At 40.4% G+C, this 22,184-nt stretch overlaps 1 protein-coding gene across 1 annotated transcript in view; it reads left to right on the top strand.

Annotated features, from left to right (window-relative positions):
- The window catches only part of LOC112145536 (receptor-type tyrosine-protein phosphatase gamma), a 215,430-nt gene extending 197,857 nt beyond the window's left edge, over positions 1-17,573 (top strand). Inside the window, exons 9-21 of the mRNA XM_024270824.2 lie at positions 65-249; positions 7,340-7,448; positions 7,637-7,686; positions 8,074-8,710; positions 11,203-11,279; positions 11,533-11,663; positions 11,749-11,875; positions 12,107-12,241; positions 12,455-12,536; positions 14,295-14,356; positions 15,046-15,167; positions 16,299-16,389; positions 16,807-17,573. Of these exons, the coding sequence (XP_024126592.1) occupies positions 65-249; positions 7,340-7,448; positions 7,637-7,686; positions 8,074-8,710; positions 11,203-11,279; positions 11,533-11,663; positions 11,749-11,875; positions 12,107-12,241; positions 12,455-12,536; positions 14,295-14,356; positions 15,046-15,167; positions 16,299-16,389; positions 16,807-16,908 (1,910 nt within the window). The 3' untranslated portion in view covers positions 16,909-17,573. The remainder of the gene's footprint in view (positions 1-64; positions 250-7,339; positions 7,449-7,636; positions 7,687-8,073; positions 8,711-11,202; positions 11,280-11,532; positions 11,664-11,748; positions 11,876-12,106; positions 12,242-12,454; positions 12,537-14,294; positions 14,357-15,045; positions 15,168-16,298; positions 16,390-16,806) is intronic.
- Positions 17,574-22,184: the final 4,611 nt, after the last annotated feature.

Genomic DNA, 22,184 nt, shown 5'->3' with positions numbered 1-22,184 from the left:
TTAGTTATCATGTTTTCTCCTGCTAATACTTTCCACTTTCTGACCTTCCTCCTCCCTCTTGCAGTGTGCAGCAGCGCCCCCATCAACACAAAGGTCCAGCACGTAAACGGCAGCACGCTCGTGGTTCGCTGGGCCCGACCCGAGGTCACCTACCATCCGCCCATCCTCCACTTCCTGGTGTCCTACAGCTGGACGGCCCACGATGACAGCTTTGAGGAAACGCACCTCGCCGACGCCAAACACAAACTGGTGAGACGTACAAACAACTCACGTAAAGGATTGCATCATCTCGTGATGTTCACAAAAACATTTCTCTACAGTACAGACAGAAGCTTCCCTTTTTATAATTCATCAGAATGTCTAGTAAACAGACAGTTTGGTGTTTCGACTCAGATGCAGCGCTGAGACCAAGCTTTCATCGAGACATTTTAAAGGAAATAAAGCGATTCAGAACAAATTCACCTTTGAAGATGAGCTTTTCACATTTTGGTGGGAAACACAAACAGAAAAATAACTTTTTTAAACCTCAGTCAACTGAGGTTTAAATAAAATTCAGTCATAAATTCGTTATAATGTTGAGAAGGTAATGTGCAGTTCTTGCCTATAAAAGGAAGTTTGCATTTTCTACCCTTGCAAAATAGTGAGCAGTTCTGTCAGCACAGAACTGGCAGTTGTTGTTTAGAGACTTCTCTGAAGAACTTCCCAAACTTCAGCATCATTCTGGTAGTTTTCTGAGGCTCCATATTACTGGATGGAATTTCTGCATTCTCCATGCTTGACGCAGCCGAAACAGACGATTGTCCATCTGTGGAAGTCTCAGCAAATTTGAAAGATGAAGAACTAATGTGGACAAAATGAACTTCTCTATGTAGCGATCTCTGCCGAACTGCTTCTCCATAACTCCTCTCAGGACGGACATATTCAGGAGCTTTTGGATGATCACTCATTTTTGGTTGGAAGGGCATGATAGAAAACCATCAGAGAGGATCTGTTACCTTCAGATTCCCTCTGAAACCCAAACATCTAATTATTCTCACAGAATATAAGAAGTATTTTGGATGTTTTGATCCCACAGAGGTCTGATCAGGACTGTGTCTGGTTTTATGAGATTTTTCTGACTCAGAAAACCTTCTGTTGGCTTGAGGTAAAGAGTTAATCAGAAGATTTGAATGTTTCTTTTAATTATTTAACTCCAAAACTGCTCCTCTCATATTCTTTGGACTGGGATGGAGAGCTGATTTGAGCCCTTCTTTTAAACCCATAGTAAACACACACACACATACTAAGGCCTAAGCTGAGTAAATGTGAAATTAATAAATTGGGTTTTCCTGCTATTATTCCATGTTATTATGAGCAGAAGAACTTTGCTATAATGAAGGTCAGCGGACAGAAGCTGCAGCTGTCGACTTCCTTTGTGTTGTGAGCTTTTTCACATCAGAGTCTTTTGATGCATCTAAAACCGTCTGTGCACGTGCACTTTGTACAGCTGAAAGTGAAAGGAGCTCAGTCTGTTTTTGATCAGCTCCTCACATTTCTTTTTTCTGATGCACCCCCTTCATCTACCATGTTTAGGAGGCAAAGAGCTTGTCAGGCTGAGTTTGGAGATGTTTGTTCTGCCATAAAGCCCCTCAGCAGCACGGAGAGCTCCTCCTTAGGCTCTCCTCAGACTGCACGTCCACAGATCCGCACGCCATCACACAACATGGTCCGAGGCTAAGTGAGGAACTCAACGTATCAAGTTGGTTTAAGGCAACTTTTATTCCAATCCATGTCTGAACATGAGCTTTTGAAACTGAAATCGGGCACGAGCCCCACAGCTGAATAATGAATGCGTTGTGAATAATGAATAGTGCGGGCAAAGCTGGTGTTTTTCATGAGGCAGCTGAGGGAAGAGCGTCTTGGATGCTAGAAACCAGAATAAAGGAAGACTCCTCACTCCTGAAAGCATTGAAATTAAATATTGAATTTAAATGAGGATGAGTTTATTATAGAGCTACAGCAGGATAGAGACAACAGAGCAACATCAAGCTGTGATGCCAACATTTAAAAAGCTTCTATATTATGACTGTTAAAGGTGTCTTTAAATCCTCTTTAGCAGCAGGTAGATCATTTTTAGAGACACACTCTGATAAAAATTGTTTTTTTAACATGTTCTTGTTGATTTTTTTCTCATGATGAAGGACATATATAAGAAAATTAAGATTAAAATTGTGTTTCTAAGTATTCAAATCATTGTGAATCAGGAGCAGATGAAAAAATGCTGTTTGAAAAAGATTGTAGTTGTGAAACAGAGAATACGCTGGGTGTATTTTCATTTGTGGATGACTAAATCCATGTACGTCCTTGTCTTCTTTATCTGAGTTGGCATCTGGCTCAAAACTGTACAACTGAATATTGCTTGCACCAGCAGTGTTAGGTTGGGGTTATGAGTGGCTGTAAGAGTGTAAACTAAGAGTTAATGGGAAATGAGGGTGGGTTTACTCCACACCAATGGACCCAAATTAACCTCTGCCACTCTGCAGAAACTACATCCTAGAAAATGACACAGATCCTTTTTTTGTTTTGAATAAAAAAGGCATAATCCTAATTAAAAACCATTGGTAACACTGTTAAAATAGGTCAAAAGGTGATCAGGGTGGGACTTTAAATCAGCATCTATGGCTCATCTTTAGCAGCAGGAACCCCGTCATGTTTTCTGCACATGCCTCCATGCTTGTGGTAGAACTTTGTTCCGCTCATCTTTGCAGTGTTGCTCCAGTTCAGGGAGTGGTGAGCTGAGCATGAGCTATAACGGGTCTGCTAATGCGGAATACATTCAGTCTAATGTGAAATTGTTTAGATTTAAGAGTTTACTGTCATGAATTTTATCTCAAGCTCTAGGTGTTTGTTTTCTTTCTTTCGTTATTTAATCATAGCAATCCTCCAAATGTAACCAGATTTTTTTACAGCAAAATCTCATTTTTCAAAATTGTAACATTAATTATAGTTTCCAGAAATGATTAAATTGACTAAGCCTGCAATTGGGCTGAGGCACTGAACCCCCTCCCCACCACCTCCAGCATCCTCCTTCACGCGTTCATTTACAAATGTTCTAGTTAGGGAACTGAGCAGAGGGAGGAAGAACACAAGTTTCATTCCCACACTGCACTCTGCCAGTTGGTTAGCAGAATACAAATGCCGAGCTGAAGGGGATGCAGAGCTGTCGGGCTGAGCAGAAAGCGTGACCTTGGGCAGAGCCTCTGTGGGCCAGGCAGGAGCAGAGCAGCCAAGGGACAGGAGTGCCCCCTGCTGGTGCAGCTGCCTCTCAAAACATAGCGTTTTATCAACTATTCATCTCTTCTGCATGCTGCCAGGATTTTGATTCTGCTTTCACCTTCAACCCCCCAACAACAATCATGATAGAGCAGTTCAAATGCTGGAACAGTCATATGAAAGACTGCACTGACTCTTAACTGTTAATCACAAAGCCTCACATCAGAACAAAATGGAAATATTCAAATTAACAGAATCATTTGAGTAAGGTAAGCTTAACCAGACCACACGGATGCTAATTAGTCAGCTGGTATTGAGATGATCAGTCATCTGGATCCTTGATCATGTGGTTAGCTTAATATTTTTACAATGTTGTGTAACATTCTCTAACGTAGTGATGAAAGTTACACCCAAAAGCTGAGTCCTGTTAGCTTCATTACTGCGATCAAAGCCTGAAGCTGCAAGATTTGCTTTTATGTTATAAAGATGTCAAAACAGAGGAGCAGTGATAGTAATAAAAATGTTGGTACACTTCAGAACCTTTGAAGTTTTTACCCTAGATTTTTCCAAACACTAAAATAAAGCGACATGATATTTCTGGCCTTTTCCCCATGATGATTTCCTGACATGAATACAGCTATTGCAGAGATCAAAAAGCTCTTTTTTCTCTTTATCAGAGCTCTAAGTAGATTCATCTCATTCTTGCTCAAATAAAACATTTTTATTTAAAAATTGACTAACATCCCAAATATCTCAACTCCTTATGGCTTACCTGTGAGGTTTACAGATGTGCCCCTAAACTGTATTTCTGTAAATTCCATTTCGGTGTTCACCCTTGTGGGTCCCTAGTGTGATTTACCTGTAATGAAGGTAGAGTCATATATTTTAGCCATATTTGACCCATTTACTGCACAAATATGGAGTTGGAATACAGGGGAGACCCTTCTCCATACATGTGCCCAGAAGGAATTTCTGATTGGATGTTAAATTGGGCCAAAGTGGGTTAAAACATAAGTTCAACATACACTATGTACATGTATGCTTCTGGGATTCATAAGGACTTAAACCATAGATTTCATTTCATAAAGTGGGATCAATATGAAATGAGGAGACAAAGGATGTAGAACATGTTTTTTTTTTTTATTAATTGGCACAAAAGGTGGACAGTAATGTACAACTAACTTTCATTATCACACCTTAAAGTTGAAGATATTCCAAAAATGTATTTTTCAGAAAATTTGAATCCCTCCAAACAAACAAAAGAATGTACCAGAAATGCTGGATATCTGTAAGGTAAATGTGCTATAAGGTAAATGCAATTTGCACTGAGGATTGCCAAACATAGTCTATTTAATTGTCCATAATATTTAAAAACAATAGCAACTGCCTTAAAGGCTGAACAACTAACAGGGTACAAAACATCCATCCATTTTCCAAACCTCCCTAATCTCTTTTGAGATCACAGAGATGCCGGAGCCTTTAATTTAAAGTTAAAGTCATTTGTCACATGACTAGGTCGTCAAAATGCTTCTCTGCATATGACCCATCTCCTAGTGGAGCGGTGAGGTGCAGACACAGCTGCGCTCAGGAACCATTTGGTAGTTTAACCACCCAATCCAACCCCTTAATGCTGAGTGTCAAGCAGGGAAGCACTAGGTCCCATTTTCTGTTATGACTCTACCGGGATTTGAACTCACAACCTTCCAATCTCAGGGTGGACACTACCACAAATCCACTGAGCTGGTCGTTTACTTACCCTGGTGAAACCACGTCACATAAATAAAGTTACAGTATGAAACAAATATAAAACAAAACAATGACTTTTGGATATTTACTATGTCAAATTTAAAGTTGAGGTGCAACAGAATTAAATGGGGATTTTAAAGGGCAAAAATATGTAAACCGTCATTTGGAGAGAAGAATTCACCAGAATACAGGCATCAAGGAGGAACACTGTCAGCTGCATCAAACAATTCTTCGTTGAAACCTGTAATATTTTCAACTGTCAGTGTGTTAGATTAGATTTTTCTTTGATCATCAATGTGTGATGAGTAAATCCATAATTTAAAATAAGTCATTTTTTTAACATACAAAGAAGTGCACAGAAAATCTCACTCTATTTTTTTTAATTGGTGAAGTTTGACAAAGACTGACAGCAGTGGGAGGCTGTTTATGAGGCTTATTTTCCAGAAGTAGCAGTAATTTTAGCTGATGCCTGAACACTGTATAGTTTAGATATACCTTATTTGTGCATGAAAGTGTTGTTCTGAACACAAAAATTATATAATTGTGCAAAATATTTTTACAGCTGAAATTTGTTTTACACACAGCTAAATAATTTTCACATTCACAACTTTTTTTTTACTCAAGGACAAATTGGTATTGCAGAAACACAAAATCCTTCTGCACTTCAAGGTAATTTTTACAAATGTACAAATGTAATTTTATGACTAGGAAAAGCTTATGAAAGGAATATAACTCCATGTCCTTCTTCAAAATGGAAAAGATTGCTCAAAATAACATTTTTCAGAGTTAAAGTCACATTGGGGGAAATAAAATGCTAATTTGATTTTTAAAATAAAATCTACAGGTAGTTACTTTACCTACTTTGTCTATCTTTTACCCTTTCTTGGCTAAAATTTCCTTTTAGCTTGTAATATATTCTTTAGTGTTTTTTTTCCATTCAACGTACTTCTAGTTTAACTGAAATCTTGATTTAAATGCCATGTTAAAAACTAGTGACAAATAGGGTGATGGGATTAAGTCTCTTTTATTGTACTGTTGTCCTTGATTTAACCAAAATATTGGCTTTTTGCAAATAATTGTAGTAATTCCTATAGAATCTGTCTTCTTCGTTACATAAACCCTATAGTTTAGTAATGCATAGCATTTCACCACTTACAAAATGTGTGTTTGAGGTAAGGAGCATCAATAGCCTCTTCCACCCAAAGTATTTGCGGGAGCCTTCCACCTAAGATTTAGACCTTCTAATGAGTAGATGTTGCACAGAGGAGCTTTCTTCCTTTGTTTTGTCAGTGGGGAGGAGATTGTTGCCTTCTCAAAGACGAAACATTTCTGTGAATACATGTCTGTTGCACATTTGATCATAGTACCATCAATGTACTCAATACCAATGTATCTAGTAGATACATAGACACACTGTAGACAGTCAGGGACGTCAGGGTTCACTGTGTTTTTAACCCTCTCAGGACCAAATTCAGTTTTAGTAACAGAAAAAATGTGATATTTCTGAGATGTTCTGAGATGTTGCAGATTTGCATCATTGGCCCTGTGATAAGTGATAAGTGACCACTAAAGACTTGAACACCTGCTTTATTTTTACAAAACTTTTCAAAGCAATGTAACAAGGCTAACAAACTAGAAATACTTAGCATTATTTAGCCGTTGCAACGTCTACCCAGAGAGGGTTAAGCGTGAGAAGTTTTTCAATACACTTCATTGCAACCACTAAGTGCTCCTGACCTACAGTCATTGTTAATGGTTAGTACCTCATAATGATGCTCGACTTAAATACCCGGGGGACCTTTGCTAGTTTTACAGATTGATTGAGGGTGTTTTTGTACACACCTGCTAATTATGCGGTGCAGCCTTAAAGACTCTCGGTGAGACGCCATCTGGTTCTGCTGCCTTCCACGGCCTTTTGCAGGGCCTTGATGACCTGAGTAAGAGTCGCCTGTGGTGCGATGTCCTCAGGGTCACAGGGAGCTTTGGTGGGGGTGCCTTTGTTGTTTTCGGTCAAACCTGGTGTGGAACCTGTTCGGGGTATCAGGTTGTCCTTAACCTCCCTGTTTGAGCTCTCCCTGTTCTTTGTGACAGACTGGATACTTTCCACATACGACATGTGTTGTGATGCGAGGCCGTTCTAGTCTGGGGAAGTAAGACCCCTTGGCGACCTTAATGGAGGCCACACATGTTTCTTTTCATGCAAACATCAGATGTTGATTAGGGAACACACACAGTTCTACATAATAAAGTAAAAGAATATAGTTTATTAATTTCTAAATAAACTTTTGCTGCTCCACAGACACGTTAAATCCCCACCACGCTTGTTTTTGTTTGTTTCCAGGAGGCCATCATCTCTCCTGTCTCTCCTGATGTGCTGTACCTCTTCCGAGTGCAGGCCATCTGCAGGAACGACATGCGCAGCGACTTCAGCCAAAGCATCCTCTTCAGAGGTGATTACAAACTCCCCCAAGATACTCCTTAACATCTTAAAGACGGTTGAATTTCTGTTTCAAACGACCTCTTTAGTCGGTTGATTGTTAAACTGATTAGCCAGTAATGTTTAGTCTAAACCCATTTGATGACATTCCTACAGCTTTCCTCTAAACGTTAACATGTTTTAATGCTTCCTGTGTTACAGCAAACACCACCAGGATCTTTGAAGGCACTCGGATTGTAAAAACTGGCATGGTGAGGATGTTTTACAAGGTTATTGGAATTGTAAAGTGTTACATATTTTGAAATAACCGTTTACAGATTGGTTTATGACTTTCATGTAAAGTTTGCAAGAGTTTTTCAAATCTTTTCTTTTTTTGAAGAACCGTAGTCAACCTTAGAATAAGAACGCTTTTGTTAGTAAAAATTTGACTTTCCCGTGCTTCTCACTCAACTAAATGGATTTCCTCTCTTTAGAAGAAAAATATTGACGAACTTGAGGTTAACAATGCTTGAATAAACTCCTTATAATAAAAAATAATTTGATTTTATTCAATATGCCATGGTGACCCCTGCAGATGCTGCAGAGGACAGAGAAAGTTTCGCCTTTTTTCTTTATTTGAGGAACTCTTTATCTTGCAGCCCACAGTGTCTCCGGCCTCCTCTGCTGACATGGCCCCTATCTCCTCTGGCTCATCCACCTGGACTTCTGCTGGCATTCCTTTCTCTTTTGTCTCCATGGCAACGGGCATTGGACCGTCCTCCAGCGGTAGTCAGGCAACGGTGGCGTCTGTGGTGACCAGCACTTTACTGGCTGGCCTTGGCTTTAGCGGGGGCGTCATCTCGTCGTTCCCCAGCTCCGTTTGGCCGAGCGCCGGATCGAGAAGTAACCCCGCCCCCTCGTGTCAGAACGCCAGGGACGCTTCCTCCTCTGCTGATGTGACCGCCGCAGCCAGTGATCGAGGTGGCTCTGAGGGAGATGAAAAAGAGGACAACGGTCGAAAAGACGATGGCGACAGAGAAGACGAAGAGGAAGAAGACAAGGAAAAGGCCAGGAAGAAGAAAAGACGGGACAACCCGGATGATGACGGGAGAAAGGAAGAGGAGCATTTGTGCAGCACAAACTCTCCTGCAGAGAAAACAAATGAGAGAAAACAGAACATACCTGACAGTCCACCAATGAAGGAAAAACAGCAAGAGGCTGAAACCCTTCAAGCTCAACTTCCAACCACAGAGGTCACTGCTGAGGTTTCTGCACTTCCTGCCTCGAAAAACCCTGGTAAGGACTGATAAGCGAGTGCTGACATCTACTGTTGTTTACCTCCTAATAGTTAATTTAGACCATGGTCATGCAGCGCCAGTGAGATGTTCGATGTTAGAGTTGACTCTCTCTTAGCTTTTTAAAAATGTTATTTGTCATGTTTCGAAAAATGAAATAATTCTAACCAACATCTTGTCACCGGTCCCCAATTTGGTGCTACTGGTACAGATTCCTTTCTTAATTCTTAAGCTTTTAAGTTTTTCAGTTTATCATTTCAGCTGTTTGACTCATGTTTTTGTCTATTGTGCTGACATTTGGACCTGGAATCTGTAATAAATATTCTTTTCTATTCTATTCTATTCTATTCCTGTAAATAGCCATGCCCATAGCTTGAGTTGGGTCAGAAAAAAACATTGTCAAAAAAGTTTTTAACAACAGTGACAGCTGAAAATGCAGAGTAGGTTCAAGGTTCAAAGGATCCAAACAGAACTCGATACTTTTATAAAGTGTTAGTGAGACACGTTTGTTTCCGAAAAAGCAGGAATACTTTTTGTGATATTTGTCACTTTGACATTTCACTGCACTGTTTACCCTGCAGGTCACCAAACACATTCTGCTCAGCTCAGGTGTGTTCAGGAAGAGCAGGGGACACATTCATGTTTGTGGGGAATTCATAAAGGAGCTCCATCAAGCACATCCCATCTCTGTGCTCCTCCTGGTGTTCCTGACTCTGCTGTCTGCTCGTTAAAATCCATTTCTCCAATTGTTCTGTCCAACCCCCCACCACCACCACCACCAACCCCACCCACTGCCGCCTCACCCCTTCTTATGTCTTCCTGCTCTGATCCCAGTTCTGGCCTACTTCCACACATGTTTGGAGGAGCTGGAGCTGCGATCAGCTGCAGGGAGGAAAGAAGATGCAGCTTATTTGTAGCCGTGTGTGTGTGTGGGGAATTGAGGCTTGCTGCACATTAATAAATGCATGCATGTGTTCTGTGTGTTGGTGATGGTGTTTGGCAGAGAGCTGGAATCATTGCAGAGTAGGAGAACAGAAGCTTTTATCTGTGTGTACACATAAAAAAGTGGTGGTTTTACCTGGACTGATGTGTCTGACGTGTGGTTCAGCTCCAGGCAAAACTCCAGATCAGCTGTCAAGGTCTGGGGGGGTGGAAACTCTGCCCCAAAAACTGGGGGAGCTTCACTCAAAACAGGCATCATCTGGAGTTTTTCAGGAGTCAAAGGGATGCTGCATTGGTTGCCATGGACACCGTGCAGAAAGAGTTTAGTCTGATTTCTCATTCATTATCTTCATTGTTGGCGGCAGAAATAACTAGCGGAGGCTGGGTGTCTTTTGTGTGGGCGTTTACTGCGTGGGTTTAGTAACCAGGTGACACTCCACTTCATGGAGAAGCCGGGCTTCTTAAATGTCATGTAATTATCCAATCTCCCACCCTGGTTCCCACGACTGGGGTGGGAGATCAGAGAAACCTGAGATCGATTTCTCCAAGAGCACATCGGCATCAGAGGCTGCTGACACTTAAAAGGGGAGATGATTTACATGAGAGAGTGGAGGTTTGGAAGCCCGGTTCAGGCAGGTCCACATCCTTAATGCTGAGTGTGCAAAGCTCTAAGCAGAGGCACGGCTCAGTTGAGAGTTACTCCAACAGCCTCTGCTGACTGTGGAGTTTAACGCTGGATCTTCATACTCAGGAGAAGAACATGAGCACAAGTGCTTGATTATCAAACCAAGAGAAAACTTGGTACAAACTGTAAGAGGACAAATTGATGAAGAATATTTTATTCCACCTCCTGTTTTCTTCTGGCAATGCTTGAAACAATCATCATAAAGAATCTTTTTCTTTCCAACTCCTTCATCCGCTTGAGCGGACAGTTGTTTGCTCATGTTTTCAGTCCTTGTTCTTTTGTCAAATTTCCATACAGCTTTTTCTTTCTGCTCAAACCTGTCATAGAATGACTTGCACTCATCCCTTTGACTTTGATTTTTCAGGAATGCTTACTTTGAAAATTGATTTTTCCAGCTAAAGACGTAGTTTCATGAGCAGCAGTGACACAGCCACATTCTACTTTGTGGTTTATATAATTTGATGTAATACCCATATGTGTGTGTAGGAGGGCTTGGGAGGGGTGGCCTAAAGAGCTGTCCCTAATTCCACCAAATATGATGCATCTTTCAGAAAGCATTTGTGGTTTTCAACATGATTTATGCAACATTTGCATAATTTCGCTGTTTTCATAATGTAAGAGCTTGGCAACAGACTGCCCCCCCTTGCACACACCCCCTCCCTTGAGCAGAGAAATTACCACAAACAGACCCCTGGAGCTGCAGAGATGCAGTTTTGGTGCTCAGCCGTGTCAAATATTCATTTAGAGTCTAATGGAGCGTGGCCTGCAGAGGCAGACTCATGGCGCTGAAGCAAAAGGCCGGCTGTCTGGAACATCTGAACAGCCCAAAATGATCTTTGATTGAAAACACTCTCTTTCCTCCTCAGCTGAACTCGGCGGTGTGAAGTTGAGGCTGCGTGAGGAGAAGGACGGCAAACATGGCGAGGGTGGTGATGAGTGCTGTGTAAGTGAGAAAATGTCTTACCTTCATAGCATTGGTGAAATCATTTCAGCAATCGTTTGTTAAAAGTGTCACCCTTATTTGGAACAGATAAAACCCTGGAAACATAAAGTTGTCACCTCTATATTCTTGATGGTGTTCCAGCTTTGCCAAATTTCAGAATAAATGGATGTAAAAGTAATTTCTTCTTGCAGTTTGTCATCTTTATGTCTGTTTAATATTTTAAATTGTGACATTTTGATCGTTTAAACAACAGGGTAGAAGGAAAGATCAGTGTGATGCGAAAGTGCTCCCTCACACTTGCCCCCAGAGGCCCGACCCCACCCCGCTGCTCCTCCGTTTGACCCTTGGGTCCTCGGTGGCCCGGCTGCCTGGCATTTCGTGCAGGTAAACTGTTTGAGACAGTCACCCTGCAGAAAAACAACCCCCATGGATTTCCTGGTTTAATGCTGTGAGTGTTTGTGTGTTTCAGTTGTGAGGTGGAGCAGGCCGGAGCCTCCACCTACACCAACAGAAGCCTGCAGCAGATCAGCAGCAGAAGAACTGCAGACGTCTTTGACCTCTTCTTCACTCAGAGCAGCTACCTCCTTCACACTGAGGTTTGTTTGAGCTCAACTTTAAATGAATTTTAGTCATCCCTAAATGAAGGCATGGAAAAAGTTCCAATGGATATTGAGTAAAAGCAGAACATTTTGAGTTGCTTAATTGATTTTAATTAAGTTTAGAAGTATGTGAAGCTTTAAATTCATATGCAGTTAATACTACTTATTAGAAGTCAAATAAATGTATTATAAAGAAACAAAAAATAAACCAGATTTCTTTCTGTCCAGCTTACCTGCAAAATGACTCCTGCTGAGGTGCTGGGAGTCATTTTGGAGGAGGAGACGTCAGTCTGCCAGCTGCACCGCTTCTTCAGCAACCTCCTGTCCTCAGGACACAGAAGTCATGCGGAGAAACACCTCAGGGTGAGAGTTTGTCACGTGGAACATCACATCAGTTCTGCCTCAGTGCTCAGAAATGACTCCCTTCACTCAAATGTGGATCTGCTGTTTGCAACAACATGACAGAGAAGCAAAAGCCTGTTTTTTCTCCCTCAGCCCACATTGATTCTGCTGAATTCTGCTTTTGTACCAGAACTGTTAAAAGGATCATTAAACTCTTCATCTTTCCTGTTTTAGCGGTTACCCAAAGCCAGACTTAAAGAGTCCTTTGACATTAAGAAGAGCAAAAAGAAAGATGGAAGCTCCTCTGTGGTGCCATGTAAGTGTTTCTTTTTGTCCTTTATTGTATTTTTATAATTGATATTATTATAATATTATATCATGCACCACGAGGATATTTCTAAGTAGGGCTGCCACAATTATTTTAATAGTCAACTAATCATCGATTTATTTTTTCCTTGATTGATTCGATTAATCAGATCACAGGTGAACTGGATGTGAAACACATGTCTTTACCATCATTAGTTTTAAACTCAGTGTTTAACCTATATGCTAGCTAAAAATAAAAACAATTAGGACGATAGTATATTAAACCTTTAATGAATCCTACAGCTTCTTTCATTCATTTGTTTCTGCCATTAAAACGAGATTGAATCAAATGAGGTCGGCATCTGTAACAAAGAAACTCTTTTTTTTTTTTTTTTTGCAAGAGATAAAGTTTTTGTCTCACTGACTTAAATATAACAAAAGTGCATTCTGGGGTGCTGAGCGATCACAACTGTATTCAGCGTCACTACACTCTAACTCTGTATAATTCCAAACTATACGACGCTTTTGCTCATAGCCAGTAAAGTTAGCATTTCCGCATGTCTTGTAGAAACGCTTGATCTCCTTTGAGAGCAGATGTTCCCTTCAGTGGAGAATTTTCGCTCCACTGGGGTAGAGGTTGCATTGATGCACTGAAAACATTTAGCTAATAAGTTTGTGCTAATGTTAGCTTTATCTTAGCATTAGCTTACCTAGACGATCCCTCTTTAGCGCCATGGAACACAAGTTCTGCAGATATTGCATTCGACACTTTGTCTTTAATTTTTTATGTAGTGTTGGTATGGTACCCGAGTCTTCCTACAGCTTCCTGTGACATCACTACTGAGCTGGATTAGTACTATTGTACATTTGTGTCAAAGACAATGGCCGGAGCAGCATTAGAAAATGCGCACCATAGTTGTGTGATTATACAACAAAATTAAAAATAAATAAAAGACTGATCGACTATTAAATTAGTCGTTGACTATTTTGATAGTCGACATAGTCGTAACTAATCAACTAATCATGGCAGCATTAATTCTAAGACCCATTATATCTCTGATGAAAGAGTTTAGAATACCTCAGCACTTACATCGGAACTGCTTCCTCTTATAAAAGTCAGAAATCCTGATCTTTAGATATAAACCTCCTCTGTGGAGAATTAATCAGAGAATCTGGGACTGATTGCTTTATTAAAAGTTTTATTTTTGGGGGGAACATTCTTGGATTTATTTCTTTGGCATCCCACCTCAGATTTAGAGGGGGTAATTCTTATCCTTTACTGGCTTACACACAGCCCAGTAGGATGGAGGTCATAGCTTGATGAAGGACCACATCATCTGCAAACAGCAGAGGCAGAGTTCCAGGGCTCCTACAGCCAAACCTTTTCCAATTTTTAGGTTTCTTTCTGCTGGGGGGTGGTAACATGTCGGTCAATGAAAGATAAGTTCATGAAGAGGGCTGGTTAGTCACTAGTTTTTATTTAGACTCTATTAAAGTAGGAAGTTTATGTAGAAACCAGGTTTTCACCTTAAAGTGTGTTATCTGAGGCTCTGAGTTTCCAGGTTTATCTGCTCAAAATAATAAATGAACTCAGACAGAAGTAGAACTGGAACCAGCTCAGCGGAAAAGGGTTTTGTGTAGCTTTAGTGTTCACTCAGGGTGCATGACTGTGGGGTTGCAGATCTTTTCTAATTATTACTTTTATACACGTGGCCTTCTTTCTCCTTTCTCCTCTCCTCATGCTTTCTGTTTGTGTTTCTGTGAGCAGCACGACGAGCCTGCATGGACCAAACCCCTCCACCTGCCGTCCAGGACGCCCCGTCCACCACGGTCAGTTCCTCCTCTGTCAGTCAAATTCTGATGACACTGATGATCAAATCGTAATCAGATGATGATGAGATTAAAACATCAGAGGAACAGAAACATACAACACACTTTGTCATCATTTACAGAACAGAACTGAGACAAAAGCAGGAGGATCGTTTGCATCAGTGTGCAGACCTCCACAAACGTTTCAGGTGTTTTGTTCACATTCTGAGAGCAAAGTCACCCGAGCAGATCTCAGAAAAATACCTGCAGCAAATTCACATGTGAGGATTATCCGATCGATCCGTAGTCCACCACTCAGCAGACAGGAACAGTCAGGAGCACACCAGAAGGTCTTCTAGCAAGTTCAGCTCCAAATTAAGACCGTGTGATGCAAAAGACCCAAGAGCCTCATCCCAGACTCTGCAGACTTCAATGAGCATGCTCGTGTCAGAGTCCATGAGTACTGAATCTGTTTACTGTGTGAAGTTTAAAGCTGGAAAAACCAGCACATCAGAGTTCACAAGGACGCGAAGAAGGGAGAACTCTGTTCCCTGAATGGGCTCAGGTTCTCTTTCCCAGCAGGGGGGGTTGACCTCAGGGGTTTTCTCTGCAGGCTTTGTTCACATCAAAGCTTTAGTCAAATCATCGATTTCTTGTCTTCTCAACTACTTTTGTGTGTCTCTTTATGTCTTCTTTTACCTGACAACCAGGATGAGCCCTCAGTGGGGATTCATGACGTTCAGGACTGGAGGAGGCTGAACCCTGAGCCCTCCTCCCCTGAGCCGATCATCAAAGAGGACGCTGCCCTGCGAGATGGACCAGCCTTCACTCAGTAAGTCTGAATCATTTATGCCATGTACAGATGCAGCTTTCACGCCTGGGGTAACACGTTTGCATAAGCTTTAAAGCATGGACAGATGTGCTGCATCAGGTTGTAAGGGGCTGCAGGTTCTTTTCGGTTATCACAGAACTGATCCAGACCCATACCCCCTGTAGGATGCACCTGAAGCATCCCGCAGTGTGGTCAGACATTGCAGGTCCACGCATTACAGAAACTATGAGAAACTGAATTGTTTACTGGGTTTGGAGTGGTCCAATTAAAATTAATCTACCCATCAGCTGCTACAAACAAAGACAAGATTGACATCTAAAGAAGGTTTGCTTCTAAATTTTGTAAATTTTACTTGCCAAAGTGTTTGCTTTGCTGCCCCCTACCGAGTAGGGGTGGAAGAAAATATTGATTCTGTAAAATATTGTAATACTTTATTTGACAATACTTGTATTGATTTAAAATATCCTTAAATATACCATAATTAATTATTTAAAAGCAAACATTTTGTTAAGTCTACTTTTGTTTTAGACTTAAATATTTCCTAAATTTCCATAAGAAAAGCACTATGAATTTGCTGGAGTAAAAGCAACTTGTTTATGACATACAATTGCAGTGCTTAATGTTCTGATCCTTAAATAACATGTAATTTACAATTTTACTTTTGTGAAAAATCTATCTTAATTCATAATTAAAAAAATTGTGAAAATTTGTCTGGTACTGTCTTGGGATATATAAGGATATGTAATCGTATCATGAGATGTGTACCGCGATACGTATTGTATTGTCAGACTTTTGCTAATACACACCTCTACTACTGAGTCAGGTAAAGGCTTAAAAATTGACTTCCTTTCCCTGCTCCAAACATATTTTTGCATCAAAAAGAATGTGAGCATCTGACTCAAAAACGAAAGCCAAACACGTTCTGCTGTTTGTCTAAAGTTTACATGGATCCAGTAAAAATATCTAGGTCCCACCCCTCCCCTCCATTTAACAAGCTCCCACCAATACAAGGGTGACCAAGAAAAAGACCAACTGCAGCAACAAGTTTAGATCTGTAAACATGAACATCTGAAGAAGGTTGATCTGCTCTCACAGTCATCTCATTGTGTTGTTCTTTTTGTTGTGTTTCAGGTGTGTGTCGGCATGTGTTGGTCAGCAGCTGGAAAGCAACAGAGTGATGAGAGCGGAAGTCTTGACGGGACGGAGCCTGCCTGCAGCTCAGGTGATGTTCGTCTGCTTGAGCTTGGGTCTCAGCTGCAGCGTTGTTGACTGGTTTTGGGGTACATGTGGCCTGGGGCTCCTATTAGCAGGAGTGGCCGTGGTTTGAGAAAATAATAAAGACTAGAGCAGGAACCCTCTGGTCCAACAAGTGATTATTTTACCATACACTTTTCTGCAGACAAAATGTGTTTTAAAGGTAGTTATACAAGTATTGATTGGATCTTGCTACGCAATATTATATTTAATAATTCTTCTAACAGCTGTCAAACCATGAAACACTTTTTAGATAAACATTCAGTGATCTTCAGGCTCCTCCCACTAGCATTCTCACTCCAAAACCCGTGTGTCCTTCAACCACTGTCAGGACATCCTGGATCTCTTTGCTCTCTCATTTCACTCTTTCCCTCTCTCTGTACAGCTTCAGAACCAGTACCAGTGTCTCTGTGAGGTTCTGCTCACCATGGTCACACAGAGGAGTCCAACTCGGGCCTTCAGGGCAGGAACTTTACCAGGACTCTAGTGTCCCGCTTCCACTAAAAAAGAGAAGATCTGACTACCCAAGTCTGGCGTCCCACTGGTCCAAGTCTGTCTGGACTTTCATGGAACTCTTGTGGATTTTTTGAGGCCTTTTTTGCCAGATTCTTGGTTAAAAGAAATACTCTAATTACTTTTTTACACTGAGACAGTTTTGGATCTTTTCCTTTTTTTTCCATTTTTTGTCTCGGTCTTATTGAAGGACTCTCAGCTGCAGGTTTGGGTTTCAGGAGAGCACAGGGAGTGGGGGGGTGTAACACTTTGTGTCTTTTCTTGTTGCACTATGACCTGTGAGTGTTACTGCCGTCATTAAAGCTGACCCATGGCTTCTCCGCACTCAGATGATTTTGTATTTATTTTTTGTCAAACGCTGCGTCCTCAGCTGCTTCTGAAACACCGTCCACGCCCACCCAGACGAAACAGAGGACAAACTCTGAGGCTCTGCTGGCACCGATCATTTCACTCACTGACCCACAGAACCAGGATCTGGGGGTGCTGCCGCAGACACCTCTGCTGACCCTTAGTGGTGTTTCGACTACTACTGTGAACTTTTACGATTCTTTCTTTGTATAATTCAATTATGCTTTTAATATATGGGAATTCTGTATGTATACATATATGAATATACACTTACCATGATGACTTTGTGAATTTTGTTTATGTTTTTTGTAATTTCCAACACTCATAAACATTTAGCTGACATTTATTTGCCTGGATTACAAAGCAATGGTGTTATTTATGTATAAATATGTATATTTAAGCATAAAAAACAGTTTGTAAAAAGATCAGCAGACATAATGGGATTCAGACAATCCTGTTTTGACATCTTTGCCCAGGTGACTATAATCCCATTCACACCCGTCATACATGAACAATCTCCAATTCACATCTTAACATTAAATCCAGGACTCCATTTAATTTAGTCTCACCTTGAACAAAAAAAAATTGAAAATATAATAAAATAAAATATTTATAAAATATTTAATATTTTAAAATAAAATGTTTTTTTAATATAATTGGGAATAAATTCCAGCATGAAGGGGTTAGCGTGAATTCTCCATCAGCTTTTAGAACTAAAAACGCCACTTGGATAAGAAGCAAAATGTGTTCTATCTCAACCTTTAAAGTCCAGTTTTCGTGCATCATTACAAAGCTTCCAGGTAAAACACACCACTGTAGGGAGCAGGAGAAAAATAAATAAGAAAGCAGCATTTAATAATAGTTTAGCAGTGAATACACTTGAACATCTGATGAACTAGAGGGAGACGCACTTTTATTTTGAAGGGCCAAACTTCTAATTGTATCCACCCTAACAGATTTGGAGGTTTTCTGCACACAGATATGTCAGAAAAATAACAGGGCACTGATTAATGTTTGCTGGCCATTAAAAACGCACCATTTATTCCGTGCAGGAGTACGTTTGACCTTGGAGTTCACAGGATCTGTTGCTGTTATCGTCCTCATTTACAGTAAACTGGACCTGCTTGCAGAACCACAGAACCATTCCATCGACTGGAGCGCTACATTGAGCTGCTGTGAGCGTCCGGCATGACAGTATGTGCCATGTAATGTCAGATATATAATGCAGTCCATGACAGAGAAACTAAACAGGCTATGACATTACTGGAAATGCAACATGAAAGTACAAACACAACAACAAAGGGGTTTCAGTGGAATGGAGTTGGAGTATCTGCTAGATTTGATGTAAACATGTTGATTGAGAACATGGATTGCATGGCTATAAACTATTTTCATTGCAGTTAGGAATGATGAGCAATCAAACCATCACATTTTCTTCACAGCCCGGTACATATGTTAGGCTGTAGCCAAGGGGTTGGTTCTGAAGCCAGGAGGTGTTGGTTGAGGCTCGGGGGTGGAGGAGGTGGAGGTGCTCCTCAGGTCATCTCTGATGTGCAGGAGGGAGGGGCTGCTGGAGAGGATGAGACCAGCTGATGAAGAAGGAGGAGGCAGCGGTCTGCAAGAGGAACCAACCTCTGCAAAAGGTACAGAGGACACGCCCCCACCACCACACTCACACAAACATGTGAGAAATAAGGTTTTATTAACTTTTTATAAAAGTAAACTAAAATTTTACACTTTCATTTACTTACTTACAAATTAACATTGTAACAAAAAAAATATTTTAATATGTTCATTATTGCGCCAAAAATAAACATATGAAAGACATCCAGTCTTATATTGTATGTGAGGTTCCATGCAAAAAGCAACACAATTTTACCCTCCCACTTGGAGTTTTTCTTGTCTCTGCTTATTAGTTTTAGAGCTGGGTTATAATTAAAATGTTATATCACCAAATGTCCTTATTCATAACATCAGTCTTATCAGTAATGCTAAAAAGTAGTAGAAAAAAACACAAAAAGAAAGAAATGTAAAATGAAAAAAGCAGAAATACTTAAAGAGAAAAGTCTGGATGGCCTAAACACCACACACAGGTTATCCTGGTAACAGAGCATGATTCAACACTTTATTATACAAGGAGGAAAAAAATATTTCAATTTACAGCTATGTTTAAGGCTAGCATTACCAAACTCTAAGCTAAACATTGCTGAACACGTTTTTTTTCACCAAGTTATTAGCAGCAGTATCATTGTATATTCTGCTGTATTTGCTAAATGATGTAGTTAAACCAGATTCAGCATAAGATAAAACAAAAATAAACTCACATTAGAGCTCTACCAACCAATTTCTTTGCAAACATTCTTAGCTTTTTGAAAAACTATATCCACAAAAGTGTTCAATGCTCTCTACATCAGTTTTCTCCCCAAAAGTACAAAAAAATTGCACTTGTCAAACCACTTCTGCATCCCTTAATGTTGAACACAACAGTAGCATTTTCAATCTTCCCTCTTTAGAGAGAGGATTGAAAAAGCTGTTTTAATTCAGCTGAGCAGCTTACTCACCACAATTATCTAATTAGAAACATTTTAATCAGACTTTAGACAACAGCACAGTATGAAGAGTGAATTTGTTAATGGCAGTGGCGGGCCGTGCATTTCACACCTAGGCCTTCAGTAGTGCTCCATCTGAATCAACCCAACCCTCATCAACTATTTTATGGCTATAAAACTTCTACTGCAGGTACAACTGAGACACACATAAAAAAGCATAAAAAATAACCTGATAAAATTGCAATAATATTTAGGTATATAGCAAAATTTTACTCACCAAAAATCCGGATTATTTGTACACAAAATCCATCCTTTCTATCCTCAAGAAGATTTCAATCACTCTGTCGTGCAGATTATCCGTGCGTTTTAGTTCCATCAAGAAGTCCTTTTCTATCGCCATGGAAGCTAATGCTGAAAGTCGAGCCTGCCCTGACGTATTTCTGGCATAAGTTTTAATTCGCTTGAGGGCTGAGAATGTCCGTTCAACAGAGCAGTGGACACGGGGCTTGCTAGCTTCGGAGTTGCCCGACCCCTCTTAACAATGTCCAGCTTTTCTTGAAAAGTCCGTCTTGAAAACGACTTTGACAGTAAGTCTGCAACCAAATCCATTTCTTCTCCTCCTTCAGCCATTGTGGATTGACAAACCAGCTATTAAATTCGATATATTTGCCTGTGCAGGTCGCTACAGATTCAGTTTACCGGCTCTTCCTAGTACACTCTCCGATTATCCAATCACAGCGCGTGAAAATCCTGACGTTTCCGTGGGCCAGCTAGCTGGCCTATCACGTGGTCTCCTCCAGATCTGATTGGTTGAAGCAACAGTTTGGTGGACCATTGTTTTATGGTACAGGGCCCGCAGAACTGATTCTGAAGGCCTTCAGGCAGATTTCTTTGACCCTAGCAACAAATGGTGCTGCAATGTGATTGGTTAATGCTTAAATAGGAAAATACACGTCTGGAAGCAGCGCAGCCAGGGAGACAGCAATGAAAGGACGAAGACAGAGCATTTGGAATTATAGAATACGTATTCACGGAAATAAATAATAATTAATATCAGTCTGTGATTCAGATATTTTTAGGCCAGCAGAGAAGGCCTTGCAGGCCCTGAGGGCCCGCCACTGGTTAATGGAGTAAACAGCATTCATATCAACTCTGACTCAGGAAAAACAAGGCTCAAATAAAGACAGACAAAGGCGTTCAAGTGAAGAATTACAATTATTGAAGCATTTAAGTACATATAGAATAGAACAGAATAGAATAGAATAGAGTAGAATAGAGTAGAATAGAATAGAATAGAATAGAATAGAATAGAATAGAATAGGTTTATTGTCACTGTTCAGAATACAACAAAATGTAGCAGCAGCTCCCTTGTGCAAAGAAAGTAAATAACGAAATAAACAACACATATAATAGGTAACACAATGTTTAAAAAAGAAAACAACAAAATATGTAAAACAATAAGACATAATTTGCCAATTTCTGTCTGCATTCAAGGCTGGGACAGCTGTTGTGATGTAGATAGTATTTGATGCAGTTTTCTGTACTGTAATGACAATCGGGTATGGTTAAAATTAGAAGACACAAACAAATGAAATGATGCTATAATCTTTAAGGATCTCGCATGAATTTGGCGTCCTTGAAAAGTGTATTTCAAATCAAACTGAACCAATAAAGCATTTTAACACTAATCATACAAGGTACATAATATTAGAAACTGATTCCAAAGCAAAACCATGTTAACTCACAAGCATACTAGTCTAAACAGCACAAGTCAAGTTCAATCAAGTTTTTATTTTTCTTAACTGCTGGAGGAAACCAGAATTGAACAATGAAATGACTGGAAATACACTGATAAAGTTAAATAATAAGGTAAAACAGTTATGTAAAATAGTAAAGTGAAAAATGTGATGAATCCACCTGTTTTTTTTTGTTTGTTTGTTTTTTTGTTTAGAACACAAGAAGGGGGGGTTGCACTTCTCCTGTCAGCCACTAGGAGGAGGCTTTACTCCAGTCTTCAAGGAGCTCTGCTGTGCTCCTAGTGATGGGAGTTGTCACTGAGACAGCATCAGATCCTCTGAACTTGCCCTCTTTACAGACCATCTCTGCATTCCTGCAGAATTTCCATACGATAGGATTTCTCCTGAGAGAAACATTTTGGCCATGCAGGTTAAACACCTGTAAACCACGTGAACAGTTGAAGATTATATGCATCTAAGTTTCCTGGTCGTGTTCCAAATGAACAAAAGCTGCATAATCTCTGTGTCTGCAGATATTTATAGGAAACCATCTGTTCTGTTTCAGACTAGATTCTGGGCATTTGGGAGATATTCTTGCTTGGTAAGGGTCCTTTACG

Source organism: Oryzias melastigma, linkage group LG5, assembly GCF_002922805.2.
Source record: "Oryzias melastigma strain HK-1 linkage group LG5, ASM292280v2, whole genome shotgun sequence".
Classification (NCBI taxonomy): domain Eukaryota; kingdom Metazoa; phylum Chordata; class Actinopteri; order Beloniformes; family Adrianichthyidae; genus Oryzias; species Oryzias melastigma.
This window is presented reverse-complemented; position numbering and strand designations above follow the sequence as displayed.